The sequence below is a fragment of the Monoraphidium neglectum genome, assembly GCF_000611645.1.
Source record: "Monoraphidium neglectum strain SAG 48.87 unplaced genomic scaffold scaffold01274, whole genome shotgun sequence".
Classification (NCBI taxonomy): Eukaryota; Viridiplantae; Chlorophyta; class Chlorophyceae; order Sphaeropleales; family Selenastraceae; genus Monoraphidium; species Monoraphidium neglectum.
The window spans coordinates 533-11,937 of NW_014012354.1; the positions used below are offsets into that span (position 1 = coordinate 533).

An 11,405-nucleotide genomic window follows, 5' to 3' on the forward strand; every position below is an offset into this window, starting at 1 on the left:
GGACCTCCAATCGCATGCCCGGCCTGGAAACATGCCCGCCCCAGCGCGTTCCAAGCATTTTCATGCATACGTGGCTGTCGACCAAGCCGCGCGCCCCCAGGGGGGATGCAGGTGCCGGCGCCCCGCGCATTGGTGGGCGTTATCTGTCGGCTGACCGGCGGTGACGAACGGCGACGCGCCACGGCAAACGTTCAGCAGCAAGGGCCACTGCCGCATGTATGTGGCAACGTTGATGCATCGATCACTTTTCCTGCGACCAAGTCGCCGGAAGCCAGCTCGAGGGTCACGGAGTAACCCAACCGTTTCGCTCGATCTCCCGCTGATACAAGGCCCCTCAACGCGTTTCCCGGATACAATCCCAATCATTTCGTATTTATCTTCCTTTTTGTGTTCATTTGAGCGTCGCTCACGCTCGCTCTGCTCCGTCCGAGATGCAGGGGGTCCGTAGCAGCACGGCACGGCAGTGCAGCCGATTCAATGGCGTCGAAGATGATTTTTCCAGGCGTCATGTGGGCCGCAGGGCCCGCGTGGTGCGGTCCCAGGCCGTGCTGCAGGCGCCCCCGGCATCGGTGACCAGCAAGATGCCAAGCAAGCATCTGGAGTCTTCTATCAAGGCGCTGGAGCAGCTGAAAATGACAGCCGTCAACCGTGAGCACCCCCGCAGGGATCATATCTGGGGTCGGGTCGGGGTGCAGTATTCGAGCCAGGTCCACACAGCTCCCGAGGCCCCCGGGATTGCACCGCATAGTGCGTAGCGTATGCTGATTGCATACATTGACCGCGCACAGTGCTTCGGCCCCGGGCACCGACCCGCCCCCGCCGGCTGCCCTCAAACCGAGTGACGGGCAAGCGCAGCGGCGCGCCGCTCCTCTCTCCCTCTTTCGCGCCTCCCTTCCGCTCCTGCCTTTGGCGACCCCCCTGGTGCCCAAACGCCAGGCAAACACGAGTCAACCCCCCAGCCCCACCCATGCATACGGTACACATGCAGACGCAGAACACGCACCCACCCCACGCCATCCCACGCCCAGGCTACGCCGGCGAGCACAAGCACAGCATCATCGGCATCGGCCTGACCATCCAGCACGCCCCCGTCGAGCTCCGCGAGAAGCTCGCCGTGCCGGAAGCCGAGTGGCCGCGCGCAATCGGCGAGCTCTGCGCCTTCCCCCACATTGAGGAGGCAGCGGTGCTGTCCACTTGCAACAGGATGGAGCTGTACGTGGTCGCCGTCAACTGGCACCGCGGCGTGCGCGAGGTCGAGGAGTGGCTCTCCCGCAGCAGCGGCGTGCCGCTCGAGGAGCTGCGCCCCTACCTCTTCCTGCTGCGCGACCGCGACGCTACGCACCACCTGCTGCGCGTCGCGGGCGGCCTGGACTCCCTCGTTATGGGGGAGGGCCAGATTCTGGCGCAGGTCAAACAGGTGGTCAAAGTCGGTCAAACCTGCCCCGGCTTCGGGCGCCAGCTGACGGGCCTGTTCAAGCAAGCGATCACCGCCGGCAAGCGCGTGCGCGCAGAGACGAGCATCAGCACGGGCAGCGTCTCCGTCAGCAGCGCGGCCGTCGAGCTGGCTCAGCTGAAGCTGCCGGGCGGCTGCTGGGACGCGGCGCGCGTCTGCATCATCGGCGCCGGGAAGATGTCGACGCTGCTGGTCAAACACCTGCTGTCCAAGGGCTGCAAGCGCGTGACCGTGGTCAACCGCAGCCTGCCGCGCGCCCAGGCGCTGGCGGTGGAGTATCCTGGCATGGACTTTGAAATCCGCCTCATGCCGGACTTGCTGGACTGCGTCGCGGAGTCTGACGTCATCTTCGCTGCGTCGGGTGAGGCGCCGCCGCGAGGGAGCCGTATCGGCCGGAGGGGCCCCGCCTTGTCCCGGCTGCGGGGCTAGAGGGGGCCGCGGTGATAACGTGCCAGTGGGCCGGGAGGGGGGCATGCGAGGGGTAAATTTGCAGCGCGACAGGTCGCTGGTCGCCGGGCTGCGACCAGCCCGGCTCCTTGACGCTTTCAGGTATCTCGTGCGGTCGCCCATACCTCACCCAAAGCCCTCAAAAGAGCCCGCCCAAGGCCCTTGCGCGCGTCCCCTCTGCCCCTCACATCATCGCCGCACACCCCTCCCCTCCCCACCCTCACCCCACCCTCCACAGGCAGCGAGGAGGTCCTCATTCACAAGGACGACCTGGCGTCCATGCCCCCCTCCCCCGCGGCCGTCGGCGGCGTGCGCCGCTTCGTCGACATCAGTGTGCCCCGCAACATCGCGCCATCCATCAACGAGCTCCGGGACGCGCCCGAGGGCCGCGCGGCGGTGGTGTACAACGTGGACGATCTGAAGGAAGTCGTGGCGGGCAACAAGGAGGCGCGCGCGGCGGCGGCGGCGGAGGCTGAGGTGCTGCTCAGGTGTGTGGGTGACGGCGGTAGTGGTGCAGGGGTGCCCTGGCTGCCCGGAGAATGGGGTGACCGGAGGGTTTTGCGCGGGCGCTCGCGTGCACGGGGTGTATGTTTCATCACGCGCGACAGCGGCGGCCGGCGCGGGCAGGCGCAGCTGGCGCCGCGCGGCATGCCCGCTGTGCCAGCCGCGTCTCGTGCTCGCCTTTGCTCGGGCGCTGCGTGTCCTCCTTCCACGTGTGCTCGGGCACACGCCGCCCCCAAAGCACACGCGCGCACAAACACACACACACACACACTCACACACACACACACATACACCCCCCAAAAACATATACACGCACACTCAATCTTGTCAACCGCCCCCCCCCCAAAGGGAGGAGCAGCGCAGCTTTGAGGCGTGGCGGGACTCCCTGGAGACGGTGCCCACAATCAAGGCGCTGCGCACCAAGGCCGAGGCCATCAGGGCTGCAGAGTTTGAGAAGGCCATGGGCCGCTTCGGGGAGGGCGCCACCAAGAAGCAGCTCAAGGTGCGCGCGCGCGCGCGTGTGTGTGTGTGTGTGTGTGTGTGTGTGTGTGTGTGTTTGTCTTTGAGAAAGAAAGAGAGAGAGGACAAGAGAGAGAGAGAGAGAGAGAGAGAGAGTGTGTGTGTGTGTTTGTGTTGACGTCCTGATTAACAGGGTCTGGCCCGGCCTATGGCGGCCCTGGCACGATAGATAGCTGAGAGGAGGCCCTCGGGGATGCAGCTGACCTGGAACGGGGATGGACGTGCGCTTTTCCGACCCGCGCGGCTGCAGGCTGGCGTACGCGCTTGCTGTCCACGGCCTTTCCTCTTTGTGCCGCTCGTGCATGCAGCTGCCCCCCCCCCATCCCCAACGCCGCACCCACCAACGCATCACACCTACCTCACCCTCGTTCTCCGACTCGCAGGCTATTGAGGAGCTCTCAAAGGCGATCGTGAACAAGCTGCTGCACGGCCCCATGACCGCGCTGCGCTGCGACGGCACCGACCCCGACGCCGTCACCGCCACCCTCGCCAGCATGGACGCCCTCGAGCGCATGTTCGAGCTGAGCCAGGTGCAGCACGGCCCGCGGCCCCCCAAGCGCGCGCAGAGCGCGCCGGCCGGCGGCAGCAAGTGAGCGCGCCTGCGCCTGCCCTGCGGCCTTCCAAGCGCGCTCAGAGCGCGCCGGCCGGCGGCAGCAAGTGAGCGCGCGCCGACCCCGCGGCGCAGCGCCGCGCCGCGCCGCGCCGCGCCTAGCGTGGCGGCGCCGCGTCTAGCTCGAAAGAGAAGAGTCAATGTGGTTTCAAGGTGTTTGGGCACCTCCGCGCCGCACTGGTGGCGCGGCTGCCGCGTATCTGCGTGTGTGTGCTTGAATTTTGAGCGACGGGCCGCACGCGCAACTCTCGACGCCGCCGCCCTCGCGCACTTGCTGCTCACACGCTTGAATGCGTCACAGATCCCCGCGCAGCCCGCGCCACAGCAAGAGCTGATTTCGGTGTGTCGATCGTTGGTTTGCGGCATGCGGCATGCGCTCGTTTTCCTGGGCGCACATGTGCGCGTTTTGGGCGCCTTTGCATCCTGCGCCGACCTGCGGGCCCCTTCCATCCACCGCCCCTGCTGCCGCGCCCGGGATCCCTTTTCCCAGCCAGATCCGTTAATCACTGCAATCAGTCAGGACATAGATGACAGCCCCCCTCCCACTTCTGCCCAACCCTCTGAGCCTGCATCTGGACCAGCCCGGCCGCCAAGCTACGCCAAGCGGACGGCGCCTCGGCGCGGCTGTGCACCCCCCAACCCCCTTCCCTCGAACCAGCAACCCCTCCCCCATCGCGCCCGTCTCTGGTGCCGTTTTTTGTATCATCTTTGCGCTGATCCCCAACCTCAACTGATAGTCAACCAATGCACAGCCCTTTGTTCCATCAGCGCGCCACACTCCACTTTTCTCAGCAGCAAGGCTTGCAGAGGAAAAATCGCGTCCACACGTTGCCCTGTGCACTTTTGGCCTGACGCCTGACGCAATTTTTCCAGTAAAACTGATTATGCCTTTTGGTGAGGGGGTGGACGCCTGTCGACGTTGCGCGCGTCAGCTGCAGGCGGGTGGGCGCGCCGCAGACGCAGGTTCGGCGCGTGGGCGCACCGGACTGCGCGCCGCACGAGTCAGCGGGAGCAACGCGCACACTGTGTGGGCGGCCAGGCTGTCAGCTGCATCTGGAACAGTTAAGGCAAGGGAATGCGAGCCGAGCGCGCAAGGCTGCGGCCGATGCGGGGCATAAAGTGGTGATCCCTTCGAGGCTAGGGCAGGGAAGGGCCCTCAGTGGGGCGGCGTCACCACGCTGAGGACCCACGAGTGCGCAGCCTCGCTCGTCCGCCCAGTGCCAATCCCTGCCACGTGCGCAGCACATTCTATGGGTGCACGCAGTTGCAGGCGGGTCCAACTGGCACCTTTGCTCTCGTCATAAGCTGTTGGCTTGAAGGCTCCGGCCTGGGCACATTCGAGCCGCCATCGCTAGCTTCTCAAATGTGTTTGGGCTCGCAAGGCGGGCGGCGCCCGCTCCATGCGCCCCTCATACGACGCGGCTGCTGGCGCGCCGTGATGGCGACCAAGCTGGCAGAGGCGGTCGGTCCTGCGCAATCTGCGGTCTGCTGTTCGCGAGACGAGTCCGGCAAGCCGACGGAGCGAGCGGCACGATGCATTTTACTGTGCAAGTGGGTCCCTGCTTATACCAGGTTCCATCTCATTGCGAGGCAGCAGGGTGCGGTGGTTTCACATGTGCAGCAGCGATATTCACAAGCATTGAAACAGGTGAAAAAGGGACACGTCCTGACGCATGGCAGCGCAGGTGTATGGCGCGAGGCGCGGCGAGCCAGGGCGTGTGGGCGCGCGCGCGTTCCGCCGCGACGAGCCGGCATGCGATGCTGCTGGTGCACAGCAGCAGCAGCGAATGCGGTGCAGCAGCAGGCTCGTGCGCGGGCCCGCACTGCTGCGCTCCTTCATCGGTGCCCCGAGGGCCCGCGGGCGGGCGCAGGCGCGGCCTTGTCCACAGCGTGCATGCCCGACTGGGCGCATCAAACGGAGAGGCGAGGGCGGGGGCTGTTCGTGCTGGGCCGGCTGCGCACAGAGCTGGGTGGGCCGGCGTCGCCCACAGGGTGGGCAGGCGCCTGGGGGCCGGCGTCGCAGCGGCCGCAAGTGGCTTTTAAGTGAGCACCCGCCGCGGCGGGAGGTGGGGTGGTCTGGTGACGAGGCACGCCTGCGCCATCGCGTGCTTGCGTGGGAAGGAAGGCCGTGTATGCACGCTCAAAGGCGCGCTGCACCCCTGACTGCCAAAAAAAGAAGGGGCGTGGGTGCGCGGGGCGGGGCGGGCCTGGACTAGAGACGCGGGGCGCTGCGCAGCAAAGGGCTGCGACGGCCCGCCAAGTGACGCCCAGTTATCTGGTGCGGACGCCGGCGCGAACGAGAAAGAGGAGCCCGGCAGCGGACAAGTGCAAAAACAGGCCGTTCCAGGCCGCGAAACGACGTCCCTATGTACAAAAAAGGGGTCTTTGGGTCGTGCGTCCTGAGCCTGGGTAGTTTGACCAAGTTTGAACGCGAGAGCGACGCTCTGTCGGCGCACACAAAGGGGAGAGTTGAAGGTACACAGGGCGTCTTGCCCGCCGCCGGCTGGCGGCGGCGACGGCGTGCGGCTGCGAGCGGCCAGCGGCCAGCGACGGCCGCTCGAAAAACGCCGCTGCGGCTCGCGGGGCGCCGGCGTCGAAGCGGGGCTGCTGACGAGGGCGATGTGCAGGACGGTCGGGCGCGGAGCGCCAACGCGCTGTGCAGCGCCGCTCAGTCGTCGTCGCCGAAAAGCCAGTCGCCGTCCGGCGGCCGCCTGCAGACGCACCACCCGGCCCCCTTCCGCCAGCACGCCTCGACGAGCGCGCGCGTGCCCGCGGCGCCCACGCACGCGCGCAGCGCGCGGCGGGAGGCCTCGAGGCCTTCACAAATCGCGGTCAGCAGGAAGGCCTCCGCTGCTGTCAGCTCTATCGTACAGCCGCGGTGCAGCATCTGCAGCACCACGGCGCGCCGCAGCGGCGGGGGCGGCGCGCGCGCCGGGGCCGCGGCGGGCGGCAGCAGGCCCGCGCGGCGGAGGCGGGCCGTCAGGGCGCGCAGCAGCGGCGGCAGCAGCGCGGCGATGAGCGCGGAAACCGCGAGGGCGAGCGCGAGCCGCGCCGCGGTGTCCAGAGCCCGAGGCATTTTGAGGGCGCCGCACGTGCCGGCAACGTCGCCCGCGTTGGCAGCCGCGAGGCGGGCCGCGGCAAGGCCGCGGGGCGGCTCCCTCGTCGTCATCTGTTCCCAACTGCACACGCGCGCGCAGCAGGGATGCCCTTCGATGGGGTGGCTGCGCTGTAACCTGTGTCGGGCGTTGGTTTGGTAAGAACAAGGGCAAGGAAGGTTGGCAAGCCAGCCTGGCCGCGATGGCCGCGCATGCCGTTTTGGCACACGGGCCCAAAATCGGCGGGGTGACGGTTGGCTCCGGCGGTCCGGCGGGCTGCGCAAAAGCAGCCGGTCCGCGAGTGTGCGCGTGATGACGGCTTGATGCTCGTATTCATCCCGTCAATGAGGCAACACACCCAGGTGCTGAGCTGGATTACTGGAGGGAAACGCGACAAAATCCGGGAATGCGAGCCAAGCGATGTCGATGCATGCACACCTTCGTGCGCTTTCAACAGCTTTGCCACGTGCGAGTCCTTGGTAGGGCGTGGCCGTCCTCGGTCGGGGTCGTGGCCGTGCTTGCTGGATGGCCGGAAAACACCTCCTGAGAGTGTCTGTGCTAAACCCACGTCTGCCTACGAGAAAGTTTCAGCAATCCCAAGTGCAAGTGCGCGTGGTTGGCTGCGGCTTGAGCGCCGGGGGGGTCGGCGGTAGGGAGGCAACTGCACGGTGACTGCTGCAGGGTCGAGTCGTCACCCGTACTAGGGGGGACCGGGCGCAGGACCAAACTTTATTCAGAGCACGTCACAGATTCTGGTACAGATACTCCATGTTGCGGATGGATCTGTGACAGGGACGAGGCGTCAGGATGAACCCAAGCTGATGAGTGGCCTTCAACGCTGCTTCTGGACGGAGACCTGCAAAGGGGGCGGCGCGCAGGGGGGCCCACCACCCACGCCGAAAGGGACCGCAGGCGCAAACAGCCGTACAGAGCCAAGCACTGAGGGCGCGGAGCCCTGGCCAAACTAGCTGATGTTCAAGAAGCAGTCTGAGCCGACAGCGTCAGCTGCAGTGAGAGTCACGCGAGAGGTTATAGCGTTCAACGGGCCGGATGCACCCGCTCCCTTCCTGAAAAGGGGGAAACGCGCAGAAACAGGGGAGCGGGCCTGTCACGCATACGGAGGATGCGCGGTGGGCGCCGCGCAGACTCCCACCCTGCGATTCATCCGAGTGGGGCAAGCCCTGATCCCCCATTGCTCTAGACAGGTCGAACTGGCCGTCCCTTGCTTCCTGCCCGCCGTCCCCTTCCTCCTGTCCTCTGCACCATGCCAGACCCAACCCATCGTTTGGATGAATTCAGATGACTCTACACTGGATGGAGCGCAGTACGTGCATGCATTTGGTTCGTTGTTGGGCCATAGACCCATTTGCAGGCGACTCCACCAAACGTCAATCACGCACGCGCCACTGTACGCGAGCGCATGTCAGCGGTCAACGTGGCATGCCTTGAGGTTGGCCAAATAGCTCAACGCGTAAGATGGGAAAGTATGGGTCGAGGTATTGATTTTTTCAAGTGGTGATGCTTTGCAGGCTGGGGTTTCCCGGCCCCGCCCGCGCCTCCCCTGCCGGCCCCTGTGGCGAAGAGAGCGGGCGTAAAGGCTCGCGAAACGCGCAAAGGCGATATGCAGCCAGCAGGTTTTGCAGCCAGCACCGAGCCCCCGAGCTGCCTGGGCGCCCGCGGTGCTGCGGCCGCGCGAATGGTGGTGGGCCCAGGCAGGCTGGCAGAGCGTGCAGCCTGCCTTCATTCGTCGAGGTTGCTGGGCAGCCGTGGGAGCGGCAGGCCCGCGACTCTAAACAATGACAGGGCAATAAAACATGGAACGCCACCCAACGGATTTATTTGCAGCAGGGATGTTCGTGTTCACGTTGTTGGCAGTCGTCGACACAGTCTAGAGACGTTGAAAAAACGGGCTGCCCAGGTAGTAAGCACCGGCATGACAGAGTATGCAGCCCCGATCGTGGTGCCGCGTGGTGCAGAGCGATGCATTGGCCACAGCCAGGATACATGTTTGGCGCCACGGGAGCGCTAGACAAGACAACTAGACCAGCCCGCTCCAGCGCGCCTCACCCAGAGACGGGCTGCGGGGCGGCAGGTTCATAACTGGGGGGTGCGAGGCCATCACACCACACGCACGCGCAACTACCGTACGCTGACGAAAGCCCCAACCCCCCCGTCTTCCAGACCCTGGCGCCGTCCGTGCATCACTCTGGCGCGGGGCCCCGCTCCCGCTCCGCCTCCCGCCGCCCCGCCAGCCCCGCCGCGCCGCACGTCGCCGCGGCGCGCCGCGTCAGCCACGGGGGGAGGCGGGCAGCCACCCACTCGCGGACCTCCCAGAGCGCCACTCGGCCGTCGCCGTCAGCGTCCAGCACGCTGACGAACATGCGGCGGCCCTCCAAATACAGGGCGAACAGGAACAGCAGCACGACGCCCACGTTCAGGACGCCGGCTATCGCGAGGGACGCGTAGACCACCGCGTGAGACTGCGACGCGAGCGCCTCGCCCGCCATGATCGAGTCTGCGGGGCCGAGGGGTGGAGAACTTTGAATCAATGTTGTAAGATTTGAGAGGTGCCGCTGGCGGGCAGGGCACATAGGCCTGGGGCAGGCGGGCAACATGGCGGAGGGCTGGACGCGCGGCGTGCGGTGCAAGTGCAGTTCGCGGCTGCCGCACTGGGGCCGCGCCGCGGATGGGGACCATCCGCTGTTTGAGCGCCGCGCTGCTCGCGCGGCGCCAAGGCCTAGCGTGCTCTGCTGCTGCGGCGCGCTGCAATAAGCCCTTCTCAAGCGTCGTTGCAACGCGCAAATGTTGAGTGGCGCGCCTCCCAGTCTGAGGCGGGCATGCAAGCACGTCCCCCCCTTGCACACACAACCAGCCTCGCACACACCACATGCGCACGCACACACACTCTTCCTCCCACACACATACACGCAGCACGCCCTCACATAACAACAGCCCCGCCCCACTACCACGTCCCGCCGGCTCACCTAGGGCTGGCATCATGAGGGCGAAGCAGCTTCCCACCAGCGCGTACAGGCTGGCGCCCTGCAGGCTATCCAGCATCTGGCAGCCGTAGGGGCGGCACTTTGACTGCAGCATCAGCGCGATGAAGATTACGCAGTGACCCGCCAGGACTTGGGCGGCGGCGCCGAACCGCGCGGTGACGGTGAGGGCGAGGGTGAGCACCAGCTTCTCCAGGAGCAGTACGGATTCCCAGTAGTAGTAACCGCGGCGGTACGAGTCGTAGAAGAAGCCGTACGTGAGGTCCGTCTGGCGGGATTACGTCATCGTGGTGACGGAGTGGTGACGGCAGACGCCGTGGAGTGAGTAAGGGGGTTTGATCGTGTTGGGCAGAGGCCGCTCGGGCGGCGGTGCGAAAGGGGGGGAGGGAGGCTTGGCTGGCGTGGACCAGCGCGCAGCACAGTCCGCGTGCGTGCGGCCGGGCTTTGAAACACGCGATGCCTCCCACGCGCGCTGCCCTGTCAGATTCGCGGTACTGCGCCCCCCCCCGCCCCAGGTGCAACAGCGCAGGCGTAGCGCCCTGCAACCCGATGCAGCCGCGGCGCTCGGGGCCGCCGCCCTCCCCCTCGCCCCTACCCGCACCTGGTCCTCCCCGAGTCGTTCCCTGTTCCTCCAAAGCACAAAAATCATGATGAGCGGGAACCCCGCGCAGAAGGCCACCGCCCACGCGACACCCATGCCCAGCAGCACCCGCATCGGCCCCTCGAAGCACGTCTGGCTGGTGTCGTAATTCCAGTACGTCCCGACGGCTTTGAGGGCCGCGAGCGCGTCCCCGCCGGGCGAGGGGAAGCCGGGGGGCGGGAGGTAGACTTTGCTGACTGCTGAGGGCCTGTCCACTGGGGTGCAGGCCGCCAGGATAGTCACAACTGCGTCGGACACCTGAAAGCAGGCCGGTGGGGGCGGGTGGAGGGGGGGGGCAAGTGGTGTTTGATTCCGCGCTGGGTGCGAGGGCAGCGGCGGATGATGATTGCGGGGTTTTGCGGGCGGGAGCTTTGCACGAGGGATCTCTGGCCGGCTTTGGGGTTGGATGGCTTATGGCGTATGAGACGCACCAAGCAACACTCGCTGCTAGCAGGCGAGCGCGGCGGAGGCGGCGCCCCGCTGACCTGGGGGTACAGGTAGAAGGCCACCATGATGCACGTCATCAGGACCCGCGGGCCGTAGTGACCCCACGTCACCCGGTGACGCGCTGCGCCCAGGGACCCCGGGCGGCGCTGGCGCAGGGCGGCCACGGCGGCGATGGCGGCCCAGCCGAGCAGGCTCACAAGGCAGGCGGCGGCTGCGGGGGGAGAAGGGGCATGGGTGGCATAGGTGGCAAGGGGGCCTTGAGGTGACGCGACCCTGGCAGGCAATTGAGGCGGCCGTTCGTGGCAATCCATTCTGGAGTAGTTTGTAAAGTGGAAGCAGCCGTTGTGGGTAAGCTGACGCTCAGCAACACAGCTCAGCACTATTCCCAGGGGTCTCGACGCAACACAACACGCAGATTTGCACCAGGGGCCGACAGTCGAGACATTGGTTGAAACTGGGTAGAATTAATGGGGGAAACGCAATTGGGTGGGTGTGTCAATGCACCACTGCAAACCCACAAGGGACCACTCACCCGGCATGAGCAGCAAGATGATGAAGCGGGTGATGGAGGGGCGCGGCCCCACCCCCACCAGGCTGCACTCGAGTGACACCCAGGAGGAGATGGTCTGGGACTGGTCAAAGAATCCCATGATCTGTCACCGGGGGGGGGGGATGGAAGTGGCAGGGGGGG

The 11,405-nt window shown here is 66.4% G+C and overlaps 3 protein-coding genes across 3 annotated transcripts in view; 1 reads left to right on the forward strand and 2 right to left on the reverse strand.

Moving 5' to 3' along the window:
- Window positions 1-581: 581 nt before the first annotated feature.
- MNEG_7284 (glutamyl-tRNA reductase) lies at window positions 582-3,516 on the forward strand (the record flags this gene model as incomplete). The annotated part of the gene is made up of 5 exons (XM_014044240.1): window positions 582-648; window positions 1,029-1,814; window positions 2,139-2,388; window positions 2,753-2,906; window positions 3,307-3,516. The coding sequence occupies 5 exons, from the start codon at window positions 582-584 to the stop codon at window positions 3,514-3,516; spliced, it is 1,467 nt and encodes a 488-aa protein (XP_013899694.1).
- Window positions 3,517-6,201: 2,685 nt separating this feature from the next.
- Window positions 6,202-6,702, reverse strand: MNEG_7285 (hypothetical protein; the record flags this gene model as incomplete). The annotated part of the gene is made up of 1 exon (XM_014044241.1): window positions 6,202-6,702. One exon carries the CDS (start codon window positions 6,700-6,702, stop codon window positions 6,202-6,204), a length of 501 nt encoding a protein of 166 aa, XP_013899695.1.
- Window positions 6,703-8,829: 2,127 nt separating this feature from the next.
- Window positions 8,830-11,405, reverse strand: part of MNEG_7286 (hypothetical protein) — a gene marked incomplete at both ends in the record, with an annotated part of 4,334 nt that continues 1,758 nt past the window's right edge. The window contains 5 exons of the mRNA XM_014044242.1: window positions 8,830-9,143; window positions 9,613-9,895; window positions 10,229-10,525; window positions 10,753-10,925; window positions 11,247-11,367. Of these exons, the coding sequence (XP_013899696.1) occupies window positions 8,830-9,143; window positions 9,613-9,895; window positions 10,229-10,525; window positions 10,753-10,925; window positions 11,247-11,367 (1,188 nt within the window). The remainder of the gene's footprint in view (window positions 9,144-9,612; window positions 9,896-10,228; window positions 10,526-10,752; window positions 10,926-11,246; window positions 11,368-11,405) is intronic.